We start from the raw sequence: 20,667 nt of genomic DNA on the forward strand, positions 1-20,667 counted from the left end.
TACACTGATTGCTACAATCTTTACATAATAATAAAGCTCTAATTATAACTACAGACTTGTGGCCAGTTCTCACTCTACCAAGGATCCTGGAAAGAACTCGCCTGTCACCTTAGGGTTGGGTGACAACTGGCTTGGAGCCAAAAGGTAACTAGAAAGTGAAAACAAAAGCTGAACATGACTCAGAACCCTTTCCTAAGACTCACATGGAGGCAGCAAAAGAGCAACTGTTTGCCTCCAGGAGGTTATATACATAAGGCCTATCTAAGGGCAGTTTGTTGTCAGCAATGAAGAGAAACTTGTAAGACAGAGAGGGTTCAGCAGCTGCCATGTCCTCCATCACATGCCAGTGCCGTATCATACAAGTCACGCCAGTTGGCTTGGAGACATGCCTCCTGATGCTTGTGTAAGTACGCAGCTTAGCTATAAAGCTTAATAAAATTTACCTTCCCTTACTATACAGCTATATAATCAGCTTTGTGCCCTGACTGCTACTCAGGATACGAACTTTAGGTAAGATCTATTCAGTATAGTGTTGTCACCTGTTCAAAACTTTAACTTAGATCTTTTAAGCAGATAATAGCTGTTGTAGTTAAATCAAACCAAAATATTTAAATTTGAAAAGCAGTAAAAATTTATTATAAGACTTATTGAAAGTGCAAATAAGCAAAACAGCATGCTGGGCGGCCGGGGAGACCTTCGCTCCGCTCACGGTCCACAAGCGCAACAAGCAAACAACAACATTTATACCCTTATTAATTTCCCCTCCCACAATCACTTGTCATCTCTTCATTGGACTTAGGTTAGCGGGCTCTGTTCTGTTTGGTCCTTCCTTCGCGGGCTCAGTCTATTTGCTAGGGACTTCCCACCAATAGTTTAATTAGTCCGCTGTCCTTGAGGTCTGGTATGTGGGACATTCCAGATGGCAGTCCTGGTTCCTCTTTATTGTCCTTGTGCTTGACCCTCTGCTCCTTATCCATGTCCTCCTTGCCTTATAAGTACACCTGGACAATACACTTTTAGAATAACAGGATATAGTATACCCATTTAGCAAAGCATAACAATTTGTCATGTCAGCCTTATGGTTAACTATTCTGCAACTTATGATTTTTCAGCCTAAGCGAAGCTTTAATTATATTGGTATAAAGTATATTAATTTAAGATATAATTTGATGAGCAAATTGTTTATTTCATCATTACTCACTCATTACAATAGCCTTCCGGTAATTTTGTGAAATAATCTTTAAGTACTGTACTGCTTGAATATGGGTTTTTTTTAAAATATTTTTTTCCATCTACCCAGCTTTTACTACAGGGCCTTGTTCAGCCCCCAGTTCTTCTAACTGAAGCCTCAGCTGGTGCCTCAACTCGTGGGAGGATGTGAAAGAACAACGGTATTTTTCTTAAAAAAACGTGACGTGCCTGCAGCAGGGAGCTGGGGGATCCCACTGGAGACCTGAGAAGGCAGGAAGGGAGGCAGGGAAAGAGGCAGGGAGGAGGAGCTCGGTCTGGAGGGCTCTGAGAAACCGAAAGCACGGTCTGACGGCGCTCTCAGCGCTGCACCCACGGGCACAAGACAATCACAGGACGCGCCCAGCCCGGCCCTGCCCCGCTGCCTTTGTGCCGCTCCCTCAGCGGGGCCGAGGGGGCGGTGGGAAGCGCCGGCCCCGCCTCTCCCTCTGCCCGCCCCGCCCCGGAGCTCCCGCCCCGCCGCCCGACCCCGGCGCCGGGGTCTCCTTCCGCCTGCAGCGGGGCCGACGGCCGCTGGCTGCGGGCGACTCGTCGGCTGCGGGCTCGGTGAGGACGTGCGCGGCGGCGGGCAGGGAGGGGAAGGGGGACGGGGAAGGGAGCGCAGCGAGGGGCAGCGAGGGCCGTGCCGCGCCCCGCTCCGCTCCGCTCCGCCCGCGGGGCCGGGGATGCGGCGGCTGCGAGGAGCCGCTGCCCGGGAGCTGCCGGCCCTGCGGAGGGCTCGGGGCGGCCACGGCGGCCGGTGCCGCGGCTGGGCCGGGGAGGCGCGGTGGGGAGCGAGGGAGGCCGCGCGGAGCCGCCCGCGGCCCCGGCGGGAGCGGCAGCGGGGTCGGCGGGGCTCGGGGGGGCGGCGACCGGCGGGGTCCGGCTGGCAGGTTGCTGCTTGTCTCGTAGCGGGACCCGCTGGTCTCGCAGAACCGATTAACGTCAATATAATAAGCGTCCTGCGGGTGCCTGTGCAAGGACAATGCGATCCGCGGGCTCCAGAAACATCCCCCCCACCGCCGATCGCCTTAAGGACGCAGAAGTTTATTTACTGTATTTCTGCATAGGGTATGGCAGTCCAGGGAGATATTATTGAGAGATAATATTAAAAAAAAAAAAAAAGGAAAACCAAAAACAAACCGACCAAAAAAAAAAAGATAGCTTTCAGGATTGTGGACTCGCAGTGTGGGGAAGACAAGTCCCTTGTGTTTAAGCTCTGCGATGCAAGTCCGGTGTTAGTGATTTTTTTGCTTCAGCCTTTCCAGTAGGCATCACAAGGTGTGCGGTAAGGAACTGGTGCTCCGCCTTGTGTAAGAGGGACACCTGCAGTCCTGTATTGTAGTTGAAAGGATAAAATGAAATGTTAAATGCAAAAAAAAAAAAAAAAAGATTTTAAAGAGGTATAGGTTTGGTGTTTCTGCCTTCTGGCTTGTCTGACTACTGTAGTTGAAAGAATTGTCTTGCTTATTCCATCTGCCGAGGCAGGTAGAAATGTGAGAACAAAATGCAAGTACCCCATCAACGCTTAGCAACTTTCTTTATGTGCTTCAGGAGATATGGTCCATATGCTCTTGGCATCAATGAAAAACAGAGGCATCAGGTAGAACGTGAGTAGGTTTTCCCCTGGAGCACTGGATGTGTTTCAGAAGCCCATAGGAATGCTGGTGGTTGTTTTCCTAGAAGTTGTTAAGAGATTGACTCAACTCTTTCTAGGAGCTCTGTGGTAACGTTGGCCATTTCCCCACTCCTAACTAGCCTCTTGGGAGGACTTAAAAATATTAGAAAACAAACCCAGCTCATGTGAGTCCTGGTAAATATTTTCTTCCTCTGGCATCTGAGAATGGTGGGAGTAACTTGCTACTAACATCAAAACTTCTGACTGTGCTCTTATCACTCAATTCCCATGAACTAACTAACCAGCTTCCCAAAACATTTAGACAGACATTCCTGGCAGAGAAAACAAACTCGGGTTGGTGATCACTTTTATATTAGTGTCCTGTACTCTCTCGATGGCTGTGTCAGTATAAAAGTCTCAAGGCACAGAGTCTTGGCAAACTCACTGAGGTAGTTCTGAAGATGTTTACCAGGGACCATTAGTTCACTGTCATCTCACTGCAGTGAGTTGGGAGGCACTTCAGTCTTTAAAGAATCAAGCCCTCCTTGTAGTTCAACCTTAAACAGTATTTATTTTTTTTTTTTCAGGAAGTAATGTATTGTCTGATGTTTGGCAGAAGAAAACATTACAGCATGATTCATACCAAGTCTGTTATGGGGTGTTTCAGTTTCCTTCTAAACAGAAGCTAAAACTGTTTCTCCAGTTCACTGGTCTGCCGGCTTTTTAGAAGCACTTTTATTTTGTCATTTCGGTTCTGTTCTCTACTTACAGCACAGATGCTTTCTTGCTCCTCCCCCATGACCTTCAAGAAAAAATAGTTGTAAATCAGTGAAATACTGTGATTTGCAGGAGGCTGTCTTTCAAACACTTTTTAAAAGCCAACAAATTATCAACTTAGATGTTTTCTGCAGGCAACGGTAGTAGTTGGTAGTACAATATTTTTATATTTTATTTTTATATGTTTCTAAAAATTACACTAAACGGTGTTTCCCAACTAATTTGTTTGCCTTTTTTTTTCCTTTTTTTTTTTTTTTCTGTGTGTGTTTGACAAAAAACAATCAAAAGGGGCCTTTTGTTTTGGCTTAGTCCCTTTTGATAGAGGTGCAATATGCATGTGGCCAGATGAGAGTGGTGTGTGCTTCTCAGGCAGTTCTTTTGCCCATAATGGACCACTTGAGCTGCTTACTATTACCTTTTGAGCCACCAACTGGCTCTATTGGCTTCTGGCAAGCGGGGGAAGTGTTTTCAAGTGTTTTCTTAAATTCTGTGTGTGCTGAGCTTACTCAGTTTTCTGCAGCCATGAGCAGTGGGTTGGAGATCTGAGAATTTCTTGCAGCATTTGTGGTCTTTCTTGGTCCTAATCAACACAATAATTAACCTGTTAGTTTGATGCTGAGCCTCTCTTCTCTTTGTTGAAGACAATAATCATCAGAGAGCAATACTGCCTTCCCCCTAATTTGAAAGGGGTCACTGAAGACAGCAAAGAAAAAGTAAAGGAGGGAGCAGGAGGCCAAGAAGGTGCAATTCAACTATCTTAATTCCTAGAGCAGCTCATGGTTTGCTAACTGTGAGGGCTTGTGAAAAACCAGAGCCTGCTGGTGACGCTTAAGAAGAGGAGAGAAAAAAGAAAAAACAAGGAAAAATGGTGAAAATGCCTATTGTGGTTTTAGGATTAGGTGACTGCTAATATTTGCCTTCATGAACTGATTCTGGGCACTAATAAAAGGAAACTGTTGCTTCACAGCAAATTGGACTTCAAAATCTGCCAGGAGATCTTCTGATGTGTTAATAGTAATCAGGGACATGGAAGACTCTCCAGTGGTGGTGTTGGTACAGGTCATTGCTCCTTCGGAAAAAGTAGCACTTGTGGCTTATTGATTATTGTCCCTTCTAGGAGAAAAGATCGGTGAGGACCTCCTGTTCTTCGAGCGAGTGCTCCACATCTGTCTGAAGAAAAACACTAACAAGATTGCTGAAGTAAGTTTTGTTTGTTTTTTTTTTTAAGTGAAATTGTGGAAGCTGTTTTATTGTCTAATCTGGTTCACCCTGAAGCACCACAAGTAGTAGCATTGGTTGGTGCAACTGAAGATGTAGAAATGAGGAAGAGTGTAGGGTTGGGGAAAATGTCAGCTTCTCAACCTGTCTTAATTACTTCAAGTCTTTCTAGGCTATACTTAAAACTGTTACAGCCACAGTTTTTCACAGAACTTTAATACTTTCCCTTTGCTGACAGGGAATGGATTTTTATTTTTTCACACGTTTGATTGCTAGATGTTACTAGGATGTTTCTGACTATCATTTGTGTTTCTGTTTTAATTCTCAACAGTTTTGCATCTGCAATGGGCAGTGGAAATGTAGAGCGAAAAAGCTGTAGGATTTTATACTTAAAGGAATTGCAAGGAAGCTCATTTAATGGAAGAATTGATAATGTAGCTTACATATACAGGATACTTCATCACTCACCAGAGAAGCTATACTTCTTATAAACACTTCTGTGATCTTGAAGCTAGTCATATACCTTCATCTTAGGTATAAATGATCTCCATAAAATGCAAATATACCAAAGAGCTCTTCTAGTATGTGGGAAATCCCCATGGCTGAAATTCAATGCAGTTCAGCCAGTATTCTGTATGTCCATTGTAAACCTTTCTCCAATTAGTAGTCATTAGGTGTTGAATAATAAGGGAGCAGTACTTTTAAAAGGGGATGTCTACAACTACTGGAGGTGTAAGACAGTTCTTTAAATGTACCTTAGAACTTGAAAATTCTCCAGAGTTTGAAGCATGTTTCATGGTTTCTCTAAATTTCACTGTTGTTTCTGTGAAGTGTTGATGGTAAGTAGAAAATTTGCAGCTGTAGCAGAGAAGTGTAGGCATTTTCTAAAATAAAAGTCAGTCCATCCAAGAAGCAGCAACTTTTGACTCTGATTCATTGTTGGCTGACCTCTTCCATCATAATGGTACTCAAAACTAGAAAAGCATGAGTTATAGATGTATACAGGTATGTATTTCAATTATATACATGAGCTATACTGTAGAGGCAGGGATACTCCTGTATAAAGGAGTCTGATGGTAGTATTAGAAGAACTTTCATCTGTAGATTTCTGAACAGAATATTTGGTCAATTTGATGAATCCTGTCTCTGTTATTAATGCCTTTTCCCTGCAAATGTTTTGCTTTTCTGTTAAAAATTACTTTCTCAGGCTTACAGCTGTTTGTCATAAGTTTTTCCCTGAGAAGTGTAAGCAATAAATGCTTGGTTGATACCATCAAGCAATCAAATACAGTCTTGGAGATTTCATTTTGTTTTGAGCAGTGACATCTCGTTTGTTTGTGTCGATATGTTGCTTGGTATCATGGGGAACTAGAATTTTAAAATTCCTTTTGAAGCATGGCTCTTCCAAATGCCTGGAGTCCATAGTGCTTGCAGAAAATTCACTTTTATCTTTCAGAATAATCTCTTTGAGAGTAGTTTAGATGCTGTTTATGACAAATTCAGATTTTTCTGTATCTAGCGGTTCTGGTTGTTGGTATGTGGCATGGTGTTTATCTGGATTATGTCATTCGTGGTGAGAAGAATGACCTCTTTCCTCTTGCCCTGTTGACCACAGTTTCTGTGACACTTGTGGCATTGTTGCTGGCTGCAATTCTACAGCTGTGGGACTGTGGATCAGTTGCCAAATGCCATGAAGTGCCTTTTCTTTGTTTTTTGATTTTTGTGCCGTCTCTGAATAAGTTTTAAAATTGAATTACATAATTTTAATTTCTCAACTGCAGAACTTCCAAGCTCCCTCCAAGTTTTAAGGCACATTCAGAATTTGAAGCGTTTCCTCGTTTCTCTACACTTCACTGTTGTTGCTGTGAAGTGTGATAAGTAGAAATCTGTAGCAGTAGTCCTGCCTCAAACATCTTTATTGAAACATAATTTCAGATTTTTAACATAAGTACTAAACTTGGAAACATGGAAGCGCAGCAGGATGTTCTATTTAAGTAGGGGTGAAACAGCTTGAACATCACCCTACTTGCAAAAGTTGCCAGTGATGAAGGTCATGCTGCTTTCGGTGTTGAAGAATGCCAAGACCAGCCTGACTAAATCACCACAAAATGAAACAATATGAGGATGTGAAGAAACCAGTTTCCTGGCAGGTGTTTCCTCATAGAGGAACCAGTGAGTGGTAGTACTAATAACTTATTTTAAATTAACTATTCTGCTAAGCTAGCATGGCCAGCCTAACAACACAGTACTGATGGTCAATCACTTTATCCTATAAAAGCCCAAGCCCTCTTTTTTATGGCAAGGATTTCTAGCACACCCCTTCTAGGAGCGTGTGTAGAGATTCGTCATCTAAGTAGGGATGCTTCTTAAGGTTATCCTCAGGGCTGACTGAAAGAGATTTGCCCACGGTCATAAGTATGGGTGAGCAGCATCAGTCTCTCCTTTATAATTATTAAGCTAGCTTTGAAAATAATGATTTAAAAAATCGTGCACTTTAGTAGCAGTAATAACTTTCTATACTGAGGAAGGTCATGGAGCAGATCATCTTGAGTGACATCACATGGCACATACAGGACAACCTGGGGATCAGGACCAGCCAGCAGAAAGGCAGATCCTGCTTGACCAACTTGGTCTCCTTCTGTTGATGCCGAAAAACCTCGGAATAAGAAAACTGCTCAGAGACTTTACATCTTTAAACAGCAAGATATTGTTTAATGCAATGTGGGGAGCGAGGCAGGTCGTCCTGCACAAACTTGCTGGACCCAAGAGCACAGAACAAACCATTTAATACATTTTAGGTTCACATTTACACCTTCTAATATACATATTAATAAGTAGGCTGGTGAAGCCAGGTAAAACCTGGAAAGCGAATTTAGTAGAGCAATGTAAGGATTAGAGAGAGTTAAACAGAAAATGCAGGCTTTAAGCAAGGCATAGAGAACTTAGTATTAGGAAATAGCGGAGGTAATAAATTCACTAGAATACAGGACACTCTGACATGAAAGAACATAAGCATGAACAGAAAGAACGAAAAATGCTAGCACACACAAAAAAGGACATATGGAAGAAAAACAAAGGGAGATAACAAAAGGGACAAGCCAAGAAATCAGGTACTCTTGCCAGACACTGAAAATCCCTGCCAAATGCACAAGGAAACTACCCAAATTAGGGAAGGTTCAAAAGTTTTTGAAGATGATGATGAAAGGACACTGAGTTCATGACGATGAAGGACAGGAACGACCACCGAAGTTCTCCCCAAATTAAAGACCACACCTCTAACTCCGCCTCAACTCCGCCTGTTATGAATATTAAAGTAGATGTTGCAATATAATGAATATTCATAATATATGATGTAATTGCTTGGCAAAAAGTGTATAAAAGGCTCAGTTGTAAGTTTCTCGAGTGGAGCAGTTTGTCCAGGGTGACCTGGCTATTCCTTGGCCGTAAATAAATACCTCCTGCTTATAGACTGAAAATTCTGTCTCTGAACAGTTTCTCTGCGCCTTCTTTAAGGCACAAATTGGCATCACTGGTCTCTGGGCGGAGATTTTCCAGAATTTTCTTTGGTGCATACGCAGTCTTTCGCTACGGTGGTCGACAGCGAGCCTTCATCCCCCTGGTGGTCATCATGATCATCTTCCTCAGGGTTGAACTTTTCAACTTTCTTTGTTGAATGACCTAGATTCTTCAAGCTAGCAAAATCCTGGCTCCGGGCCTCCTATATCTAATTCAAATGTATAGTTTACCTAATTTATTACCTTGTGGTCCACTCCCTAGCATTCTTTCTATGATAAGATTTTGGTCCAGTAAACAGAACAGAACAAGACATTAACCACTGCTCCTGTAACAAGGCAGAACAAACATTAGGCAATTACCTTCTCCTGACTCAGCAGGGCAAGGAATACGAACTAGGCCATGGTGAACTCCTTTTGTGCCTTTCTGCCATCAATATGACAGTGTGACTCACTAAGCAGATAAGGGAGAGGCTGTGGATGTTGTCTACCTGGACTTCAGTAAAATCACTGACACTTTTTCCCACAGCATCTCCTGGAGAAACTGGCCACTCATGGCTTGGTCAGGTGCAGTCTTTGCTGGGTATAAAACTGGATGATGGCTGGGCCTAGGGAGTGAGAGGGAACGGAGTTACACCCAGCTGGTGGGTGGTCACCTAGTGTTCTCCAGGGCTCAGTGTTGGGACCAGTCCTGTTTAATATCTTTATTGACAATATGCATGAGGGAATCAAGTGCGTCTTTGGTAAGTTTGCAGGTGACACCAAGTTGGGTGGGAGTTTTTGTCTGCTTGAGGGTAGAAGGGATCTATAGAGGGATCTGGACGGGTTGGATCAATAGGTGCAACAAGGTGAAGAGCTGGATGTGGCACTTGAGTCAAAATAACCCCATGCAATGTAGTGGACTTGGAAGTGAGTGGCTGGAAAGCTGCCTGGTGGAAAAGGACTTGGGTGTGCTGGTTGACAGCCAGCTGTACGTGAGCCAGCAGTGTGCCCAGGTAGCTAAGATGGCCAATGGCATCCTGGCCTGTGTCAGGCATATTGTGACCAGCAGGACCAGGGCAGAGATCATCTCCCTGTATTCGGCACTGCTGAGGCCACACTTCAAATACTCTGTTTTGGTTTGGGTCCCTCACTACAGAAAAGGCAATGAGGTGCTGCAGCCACTCCAGAGAAGAGCACGACAAAGTTGGTGAAGGGTCTGGAGCACAAATCTGATGAGGAGTAATTGAGGGAGCTGGGGTTCAGCTTGGAGTAAAGGAAGTTCAGGAGGGACCTTATCACTCTCTGCAACTACTTGAAAGAGATTGCAGCCAGGGGCGTCCAGTCTCTTCTCCCAGGGTAACAAGCGATAGGATAGGGGGAAATGGCCGGTTAGATTGAATATCATGACAACTTTTTTCACTGAAGGTGTTGTCAAGCATTGGAACAGGCTGCCCAGGGAAGGGTTGAGTCATGAACCCTGGAGGTATTTAAAGAGGTGTAGATGTGTTGCTTAGGGACATGGCACTTGGCAGTGCTGGGTTAATGGGTGGACTCCATCTTAAAAGTCTCTTCCAACCTAAATTATTCTATGATTCTGTGTTGTGCAGTAGATAATTTAGATAATCCTCATTCAAGTCCTTTGGTCTAATCATTGTCATCATCAATTGACGTAAATATTTTAAGTTTAAATAAACATAAATACTATAATTATATTTTGTTTGCCATCCTTTATCCTGCAGGGATGAAGGTTCTATGAAAGATCAATTACACCTGGTATAATCCTTTAGACATAAACTGTTGTCCAAGTCTGAGACTACAATAGGATCCAGCGGCACCTAGACTCTTCCTGAAACAAGGACTTGAGGCTTTGGGCCTACAGTACTTAACTACACTTGGCATAAGTATGACTCTGCAAAATGTAACCACTGGTTTAGCTTGTAATGGCTTGCCAATAGGGACCTGCCCTATTGACAGGGTAAGATATGAGCTCGAGAGAAGAACTTGGCATGTAACAAGCAGTAATCATAGAAGAATGGTCATGTATTGGCCTTAAAAGATATGTGTGATTCTATCAAGTATATAATGGAAAGTATAGGAATAGGTAACCAGATGTGTAGCTGGATAAGGAAACCACAAACTGTATTCTGCACTGACTCTGTATGAATGTACTTTTCAAGATAAAACTGTAAGTTGTTTGTTCAAGGGTGTAAAAACCCCACAAAAATTGTCACTTGCCGGACACGTACATGGAGGTGCGAACCCCTACGTGCTCATGGAGCAATAAAGGTGTGCTTTACTCTACAGTGTGTACTGTGTAAATGATTCCTTTGAATGACTCTCTGAGAACGTGTTCAGATTCCTTTGAATCACTCTCTGAGGAGGAGTCTAGAAAGCAAGGGTGTCCTTTCTGCTCCTTGTGACTCACTGGGAGGGTGTACGTGACAAACTTTGTCCAAAACTTTAATTCTATCGACGGCAGTGAGAAAGCAGCAGAAAAAATAGCAGGCCAAGAGTTAAAACAATAACCTGTGTTGGCAGTGACGGAACACCATTTCCAGGACACTGTGTCCAGTCATAAAATTGCGGAGTGTGTTGAGTGTAGGGATATCTGTTATTAGAGCATCTTGTGGTACCAGCAACTGGAATGAGAGAATGTCTGTGTCAGTAGTTGGAAGGACTGTAGCTCTAGGGAGCATCTCTGCGGGTCCCACAACTTTGGAGTGCCAGCTTTTTCTCGGTCCAGGCAGGGTTATTGGATGGGCAGAGTCTCCATACTGGTGTTTAGGGAGATCTGTGAGCATGGAGTGCTTATGGGTTTTAGAGAGATATTCAATCCTAACCAGCCAAAGAGGAGGAAAAGAGATTTGTCTGTCTATACCTCTGTTTTACGTGAATGATGTATGTGAATGCTGTTGAAGGCAGCACCTTATTTGTGGCTGTCTGTCAGTGTCTTTTGGGTGTCTCTGGGCTGCATGCTCAGCCTTGCTGCTTGCTGAGCCTTCAAACAGGAAAGCAGCAGCAGCAGCTGTGTCCATGAACCTGCAATGAAGACACTGGATCTCCAGGCTGGGCTCCAGCCTCAGGGCAGGAGGAACCACCAGGTCACAGAGCTGCTGGAGGTGTTCGCTTTAACAAGCACTGAAACTATGCTGATGAAAATTTGATGAGGAAGATTTGGTTGGGTTTTGTTTCAGTGGCTGTTTCTTGAACTGAAAAGTCTCTGTCCTGTTTCTTTATCTTTTTGGAAAAGGTCCTGTTTGTTCCGATTACTCTTCTCGCTGTGCTAGATTTGGGCCTTGAGGACTTTGAGAATGAAATGTGTTCAGTTAAAAACAAACAAAAAAACAAACAAAAAACCCTGCTAACTAACTGAAAAATACTGTTGGATAATACTAAATAAAATCACATTAAAAGTCCTGGTCTTTGGAGGAGACAATGCTAAAATCAGAAAGGAAGGCTGTGAAGGAGAGTCTGATACTGCATAAAGGTTATAGGAGTAAAACAGGCCCTTCCCATAAATGTATTTGTAGCAGCAGATGGCATTAGGGCAGCAAAGTCATAGAATCATAGAATATGCTGAGTTGGAAGGGACCCATCAGGATAATTGAGTCCACTTCTTAACCATGACCAGGACACTCCAAGAAGGCTTGGTGCTTTGACCAATTCCTCAGGAAACCTGTTCCAGTGCTCAGCCACCCTCTGGGTGAAAAGTCTTTTCCTGATATCCAACCTAAACTTCCCCAGTCTCGACCTCATGCTGTTGCCTGCCGAGTCCTGTCACTGGTCACTGTGATAGTCTGAAATGTTAATTGTTGATGACTCAAACAACTGGCTGTTTGCAAAAGCAGCAGGATGCTTTGCTGAGGCCAGGTTTGCACCCCCCAACTGAAGGGGAGGAGAGGTTTTGGATGTGATCTGCATAAGAACAGCCTAGGTGCAGAGCTGGTGAGCACCCATCACCAGAGGATGACCATGACAAACCAACCTTTGTTTAGGTTTTGAGCCCAATAATGGAGGAGGCTGATTAGAAGCAGATCCTGCTAGGTGGGATAATGTTTTTTATCATGCCAATATCTTCCCTTACACAAGTGCCTCAGTTGTAAAACTCTCCTTCCCCCCATCTCCCAAGGGTATTTCACAGTCACATGCTCATAGGACATTCACACGTAGGCCTAAGGGTATTCATCCCATCTGATGAGTGTTATGATCCAATTATTGAAACTATTAGAGAGATGTCTCTGCCCAAATTAAGGTGCAAATGAGACCATATGCTGAAGTCAATAGCACAGATTTTTATTTGACAGTAAATGTGAGCTGGAGAGAGAGAGAGGAAGAAATAGGAAAAAGAGAGAGGCAGGTAGAGAGGAAGAGAGTGAGAGAGAGAGATTAAGTAGAAAAATATCATGACTCCGTGGATTCCGATGGTGTCCCGCTGGTTTTCTTGTTTTGGTCTTCTTGATGGTGATGGTCCCAGTCTTGTCAACACGAGAGTTGGAGTCTGGATCCTATAAGGGAAGCCCATGAAAACAGCTTCTAGTCATCTGGGACCTCTCTGGATACCCCAGACTGCTCAAAAATCATTGAGAGAGCCTTTGCAATGACATCAGGTTGCTCTTTGAGGATTCTGAGATGAATCCCGTAAGGATTCATCAGAAGTCAATAGGCCAAAGTGGGAAATAGGCTGTTGGAAATGGTAGAATGGGAATCTGCAAAGTGACTACTCTTTATATGCTTAAGGGTAATGTAACTATTCTGTGATTGATTGTCACTCTGAGATTTAGGTAATTTGCAACAAATTATCTCCTACTTAACGGCTAAGAATTCTTGTGGCAAGAAAACCCCTGTATGCTGGTGCTGCTGTGACATCTAAAATACATTTATGAACAGAGGAAAACAAGAATTCTTGGTCTGTACAAACTCTTTCCTTTAGGCACGTTGAGTTGATTCAGGCCGTCTTTCTATGACACCATAAGTCAAGCATACTGAATTAATTTTAAATACTTCAAGTTAAATGAGACTGGCTGCTACAAGTCCAAAAGCAGAAATGGGTGAGCCAAGTTTTGTTAACCTGCTGCTGAATTATTGTCTATTCAATTCTTGGAATCTTCTGTTTGCTGAAGTCCATGTTCGGAGAGGTAGGAAACAACTTGTTAGAGTGTACTGAGAAATGTCAGACTCTCCCAGGAGAATTCTCTTCATGCATGAGCCCCATTTGATATCAGGGGTGCAAACTTCAATATTATCTTCTTAATCTTAATTTCTTAATTTTGGTGCCAGGCCTTTATTCAATCTGTGGGATGGATCACAGATCTGTCTTGGTGTAAATCCAGAGATAAGACAGAGAAGATTTGTTTAGTAGTAGCATCTCCAATCTAGGTCAACACATAAGCAACAGCTAAGCTTGTGTTTTCATTACATGTAAAGTTTACCAAGAGCTGCCAGGCAAGCAGGTGTCATTTACAAGCAGGTGTCATTTACTGTCAGAGTTTTAGCAAGTGGGATTCTCTGTCACCTTCTCTTAAGATTCCAGATACTGCAGCACATGCCCTTGGCTGCTTGAAGGCAGCTCAGAGCTGAGGAAATGTTCCCTTCGGTTATCCCAAAAGATTTAGTAATAACGTGCAATCACTGTGTTTTGGACATTGCCATAAAAGCATAGTGGTTTTGGTCAACCACTGTCCTAGTCCCAATTTAAGTAATGATACCTGTAAGGGAAAGTGAAGATTTTACAGTGGGGTAGTCACTGTGTAAATTAAAGGCTTGGGCTAAAGTTTTCTTTACTTTCATCTGCTACTCTTGGACTGCAGTTACTTAATTTATAGGTGTCAATGTTTGCCACCACTCTGATCACAGCAGTGACATCTACTTTGGCGTTTGGAATGGCCTTGGCCATGGGACAAGAAGAATAGGAATGAATCTGGCTGACAGCCAAACTACATGAATGGGCATAGCCTATGTTTCTTCACGAAGAATTCAGCCGCAAATTTTCCCAGTATGGATGTGAAGGACTCTGCTTCCAGTGGTGCACCCTGCAAAAACAGCCCAGGAGTTGATGTATACCTGGTGATGCCAATTTTGTGCCCCAAAAGGCGCAATGGAACTGCTCAGAGACAATTTTTAGTCTTTAAGCAGCGAGGTATGTATTTCAGGTGGTTGATTAAAGCTGAATTAAAAATTTGCTTATCAAATTAAGTTTACTGTTAAATAAAGTTTGTAATAAGTGCTATAATAACTAACAAAGGTAAGGGTAAATGACTTACTAATAATATTAGGCTTTGTCTAATAAAGTTTAAGCTGACGTTTTACCAGAGTTGCTAGGTAGTAGGCTGCAGAAATGTCAAACCGCAAACTTATATTCTGCTAGACTGGCTATAGGTAATGTCAAACCACAAAAGCTATGTTACTATAGTGATAAGTTGAATAAGATATCCTATTATTTTTAATGTATCTGTTTTAAGTATACTTATAAAGAAAGAAGTAATAAAAGGTCAACCACAAGAACTGTGAAAGGAAACTACTGTCTCCGTTAAGAGAATTTCAACATGGCTGACCTTAAAGACTATAACGGAATCAGTGGTTATCCTCCCTCAGCAACAGGACAAAGCCCGTGAAACGGAAACCAGTGCTGAAAAAGCCTACAAAATGGAAACCAATGTGGGTAGAGCCCGCGAAGCAGAAACCAAGCAGGACAAAGCCCACGAAACAGGGACCAATGACAAGATGACATGAGACTGAGGGGGAGGTGGTTGCGAAGGGTATAAAAGATGGAGTCTTAGTTGTTGTTCTTTGCAGACCGCTGGTGAAGCCAGGAGACTTCCCCGGTCACCCAGCGCGCTGATTTGCTTATTTGCCTTTAATAAATCCTTTAATATTTTCGAATTAAAATTCTCGAGTCTATTTGACTATTACACAGGCAACGTTGGGGAACTCCCAACTCGTGCTGGACAAAGAGTTCCAAAGCAGTCAGTGAAAAGTCAGACTATCTATACAATTTTTGAGAGAGATTACATCATCTTTATGTGCGTATTCATATTATTGCAACGTCTAGTTATAATATTCATAGCAGGCAGAGTCAGGGGCGGGGTCATCATTTTGGGGAGAATCTTGGTGGTACTTCCTGTTACTTCAGCCTTGGGGGTCGTCATTTTGCTCCTGTCCCTCAGGTAAACTTTTGAACTTTCTTTAATTCTACTGACTCCAACATGTATTTGGCAGAAGTTTCTGAAATTTGGCAGGAATTTCTGATATTTGGCAGGAGTTTCTGGACCCTGGTCCTTCTCTTTCCCCTTATCTCTCTCTGTGTTCCTTCCATATGTCTTTTTATATGTATGTTAGCATTTTTAGTGCTCTTTGTTTTCCTGTGCTCTTACTTTATGTTCTCTCGTGTCACTGTGTCTGCATTCTTTGGTAAAATATTATCTTCCATTAGTCCTTAAATCTTGGTTCTTTGTTTCTTTGCTCAGAGCATGCATTCAGAGTTAACTCTTCAGGCCTTGTTCTGTTTCAATACTTTTAGGAGAAACGTTGGATGTGTAATTCGTATTCCAATTCCAGGTGGAATGTGTGCACAGCAAGGAATAGAGAGGGTGGCCATCTGACTAAAACCCAGGCCTTATGACAATTAAAGAGCCTAGGAGACTTGATATTTGCATTTGGAGGAGGAAGTAGGTTGGGTAAAGACTGCAAGAAGCAAGCTAGAGGAGGCAAGTTGATTTAGTTGAAAACCTGCTGGAGGCAGGTTGCTGTAATCAAAAAGTAGTTATTTTAATTGAAAGAGCTAAAAATTAGGTATTTTTATTAAGAAATCCGTACTGTTAATAAAAAATTGTTACAAAAAAGTTGCCTTAAATAAAAAGCGTCCAATGCAGTCAGAGAAATGCTACATGGCAAGGACTCACCCTCCCAAATGAGGTATTTGTTGGGGAACCAGCCAATGGGCATTCAGAGGCTACCTGTTCTTTAATTAAAATACTGTTACTCATGTTTCTGTTGAATTTCGTACAAGATACGAGGACACTTTAGCAGTGCCTAATGTGGCACAGAGGGCTGCTGCTGCGGGAGCTGCTGCCACTTTTGCCTTCTGGTTTGCTTGCTGTCGAAGACTACGGGACAAGAAATCACAAAAGAAGACCAGAGAAGACGACCGTGAGGAGACGGAGGACTGACCCTGCAAGCCAGCGCAGAGCCCATGGTGGTGGTAACTCCTTTTCTGTGCTTCTAGAAGTTGCTCTTGGCTTTTTCCTACTTTTCTATTTTCCTTCTTTTCCTCTGCTCTTTTTGTGTTAGAAAAAAAAGTTGAATTATTGTTTTGGAATCCAATATTTGGACTTGTTTGTACCTTAATCTCACTTGTGGGAATGTTTAGAACCTAGTTCCTCTCCACATTCTTGGACCAAGGCAAACCTTGCCTTTCTACATCTAAACAGATTGAACAGGTAATAATACTGACGATATTGATGATAATACTGGTTAGATTAAAGGACTTACTCAGAATTAGTTACTACACAGTCTAGATAGGTAACTGTAATTACAGTACATTATATATTGAAGCAATATATAATGTACTGTATAATGTATTTATAATATATAATAAAGCTAGCAAAATAATTGAGCAGAGATTGATATTGCTCACTCATACCAATGCCTGTGGGCATAACTCTTTTGCTCAGCCTCGAGGAGTAACCTTGGAGGTGTCCCCAAGGGAGGAATCTCCATACACAGTCCTAGAAAGGGGTATGTGAGAAGTGTTGGAAGCATAAAACAGTGAAGAAAATGCAAAGCTCAATATGTGATGGGGCCCATGATGATCATGGAAGCCAGATGGAGGTCAGGTTGTGTTGCCATGGCGTCGGGGAGGAATGTGAAGTAGGGTACAAGCTGTGTGCTCTCCTTCTTTGGCTTGATACCAGGAAGTGTTTCATACAACTACTACCAAGTATACCTTCTACCAAGAAATATTCCATACAACACAACCACAAAGAACAGAAGATTCGACTACAGTCCCACTGATAGCACTTTGCACAATAATGGTTGATAAGGTATAAAAGGACCCTGATTTTGTACCTGACTGGGGATGAGAAGTCAACACAAAAGTGGTAGGGACAGGTCAATGGGTTTGTCTTCCTTGCCCTCCCCAGAAGGAGATCTCACCACCATGGAGAACTAAATCTACAAGCCAGTACTGAGCCCATGGTGGTGGTAACCTGTCCTAATTAGAACAGCTGGGACCAGTTCATCACTGGATGGGTGTAACCCAAAACTGTGTTTTCTATAGCCTTCCATGCCATTTTCCAGAAACTGTTGTCAATAGACTATTTGCACCCTCTTCCCAGAGCAGCCTGACGACTCAGGCTATAAACTGGGTGTTAAAAGGCCTGCGAGATAGGAGGGTGCTTCTGTCCTCATACCCTTTGTGGAACTCCTCGCCCTGAGGGAAGTACTGAGCATTCCTGCCTGAACTGGAGAATATATAATCTTGGAGTCTTGGAACATTTTCAACCACTCGTGGGATCCAGAGGAAGACTGCAGACCACCACTCTCAAACAGACTGAGACCACCACTCTCGACCGGACTGCAATCACCGCTCTTGACCAGACTGCAACAGCACTCTCACCAACAGGTTTTTCCCCTCTCCCTTTACTTTGGACTCAGGGGGCCCAAAGAACACCACTCTGTTCATGCCCCAGGGTGCTGGGTTATACATGTGGGTTTTGTGGGTTAAAACCAATTGTTTGTCTGTATAATCGTACTTACTGTATTATTTTATTAAATTGTTATTCTGATTTATAATCTCTCTTTTGAGTTGAGTTCATTTCCCCTGCTGGTTTACCTTTAAACCAGCACATAACCCCATTTCTGTGCTTCTAGAAATTTCTCTTGGCTTTTCCTACTTTTATGTTTTCCTTATTTCCTTCCTCCCCTCTCCTTTTGTTTTAGAAAATAAAGTTGACTTATTTTGGAATCCAACATCTGGCCTTGTTTGCGTCTTAATCTCACTTTCAGGTATGCTCAAACTTAATTCCTTTCCACAGGATCAAGGGAAACTTCACCTCTCCATACCTAACAGCTGTATTATTCCTTCTTCCCTGGAATGAACAGCTGTAACAGTTGGACTTGCTGGTCTTTATATAGGTGGCCCGATTTCCCCTCAAATCTCTGTGTGGTGTCTCCACGGAGAGATTTAGGGACATCAAATAAGACACAGGCCAGAGACATGCCTAAAACTATCTGATGGAGAAGTCTAGGGGGGTAAGCATTTTAGTCAGGTAAATTTGTTAAAGAGCTGTGGTGTTACTTCTACATTCAGTGGGGATGTCTTCATTCCTTTTTATGTGCTGTCCATCAAAAATTGACAGTTCATTGTGTAGTCATGGCTGATGATTTCTGAGGCTTGTGGTTAAGGTGAGAAGGTAGCAGCTGAACGAGTGAAGCAGGCACATGTGAGCAGTAGTCTTCTTGTTATCTTTCCGAGTGTTGTGCTGACACTGAACTTCTCAAATATTCTTCCTAAGACGAGCGCTCTCTGCCAAGTATTGCTTTTTAAAGTAGCATGTTTCATTGTATTAAAGCTTTTTTAAGCTTTATTAAAGAATTTTTAAGGTTGTGATGAGAATTGCAAACTTAATTTTCGTAATCCAGCTAATAATGATGATTGACGAACCAAGGTTGTAGTCATTTTTATTGTTTTGATAGTGACAATAATTGGATTTTACTCTTGGTGAAGTTGTGTGTTGCATGTAGTCAAAGTTCCTCCTCTAGCAAGGATTTTACATTTACTACTGGTTGTCATCCTAGTCTTGTTTGCCTCCGTTAGTCATGTTTCTAGAAAATGTGTCTTAAATTTCTTCAACAGTTATCTAATTCAAGGACATGGTTGTTTTATTCTCTGATCATTTTTCAGGAAATACCCTGTGTAACAGTAGCAGTCTGAAATCTTTACATTGGATGCAAAAGCCTGTTGTCTCATCTAAGATTCCTGCATCACTGTAAGTATTGCCTTAACACTGCTGTTGCTGTTTTTTGCTGATTTCATATGCAACCTTGTTTTCTGGTTTTCTTTTGTTATTGGTGTCCTATGAGAGCAGAGGAGGTAAAAGGTAGAGTGAAGAAAGAGCTATCTTTGAATCTTGAAAATAACACCTGGAAAATTGTAACACTGAGTCTTATTTTTTATAGGCTAGATATGAGTGAAACTTCTGATTCCCAAGCTTGAAATCAGAAGAGTGTTAAAATCTAAAAGAGGCCATGAAGGAAAGTCAGGAACCTTGGGGGATCTGGGAGAAGTGGCATGAAACATTTTGTTGAGAAACTGTCTAATACCTTGCACAAAGTAAGGTGTTTATTATGTCCTAGCTGGATTTGACCATACTGAGAGGAACTTGTTGAGATGCAGGCTGCATTCATGCTTGTAGGTTGTCATTTTGAAGACTGAAATAAAGTTTGGCTTTGAAGCCATTGTCTCTAACAACTTTACAGAGTAACATGCTCACACAGTTGGGCTTGTTGGTAATGTATGTACATTCTGCAATATAACACATGGAGACATAGAGATGCGTGACTTTGTGTTTTGCCAAACGAGAACGAGGGTCAGCACAAGACACACAGACACCAACTCTGAGGAACAAGTGTGTAATTTTACTATAGTGCAAAACAGCAAAGAATTACAAAAGGATAAGGCCAGTAATGCACCTAATCATTATTACAAAGAGTGCCTATAGTGATTAGGAAGGATACATCACCAGTTACCCTGATACGTTACCACTGTCCAGATCCGCACGTCAGCTGGGGAGTCCCGGTCACAGCAAGGGATTGAAGAACCATTCCCGGTAACTGGGAAATCCTACGCAGTGCGTCCACTCATAGGTGAGGTCTCCATCTTCGCTGTGAGAGGGTCCAGCTTTTACACTGTTGAAAAAACAAGCTTACATAACTACTTGTGTGGAAAAACATCTGTTTTCCTTCTCCTCCTGGGTTCCACCCAAAGCTTGGCCCAGGGCTCAAGGGGAAAACCAGTGGAGTCAGCCTTGACTATCTACTGCTAAACAAGGCCAGGCATCTACTTCCATGGCCTTGACCAGTCTCTGAATACAGAAAGAGAAGTGTCATAATTTGCTAACAATCATACATATTTCATTAATGAACAGATACAAATATTATTTAGTAATGAGCAGATACTAATATATCTTACTAAAAAGCACATGTATTTTGTTAATGAGCAGATACACAGGTGTAGTCCTATCATACTATGTATTTCACTAACAATTATATGTAGTTTTAGCCAATGAGTAGATACACAGATTAGGGGGATCTGTGTATCTACTCATTGGCTAAAAC

General features: G+C 42.5%; 2 protein-coding genes across 2 annotated transcripts in view; one reads left to right on the top strand and one right to left on the bottom strand.

The window, feature by feature from the left end:
* Positions 1 to 1,628: 1,628 nt before the first annotated feature.
* Positions 1,629 to 2,749, bottom strand: LOC113990792 (basic proline-rich protein-like). Its single transcript, XM_027726524.1, has 2 exons — positions 2,745 to 2,749; positions 1,629 to 2,199 (listed from the first exon to the last, which is right to left on the bottom strand). The coding sequence occupies exons 1-2, from the start codon at positions 2,747 to 2,749 to the stop codon at positions 1,629 to 1,631; spliced, it is 576 nt and encodes a 191-aa protein (XP_027582325.1).
* Positions 1,691 to 20,667, top strand: part of RESF1 (retroelement silencing factor 1) — a 28,336-nt gene continuing 9,359 nt past the window's right edge. Inside the window, exons 1-3 of the mRNA XM_027726583.2 lie at positions 1,691 to 1,794; positions 4,740 to 4,822; positions 19,235 to 19,319. The gene's annotated coding sequence lies outside the window, so the exon portion shown is untranslated. The remainder of the gene's footprint in view (positions 1,795 to 4,739; positions 4,823 to 19,234; positions 19,320 to 20,667) is intronic.

The sequence above is a fragment of the Pipra filicauda genome, unplaced genomic scaffold, assembly GCF_003945595.2.
Source record: "Pipra filicauda isolate LSUMZ 115617 unplaced genomic scaffold, ASM394559v2 scaffold2_size9829703_pilon, whole genome shotgun sequence".
NCBI lineage: Eukaryota > Metazoa > Chordata > Aves > Passeriformes > Pipridae > Pipra > Pipra filicauda.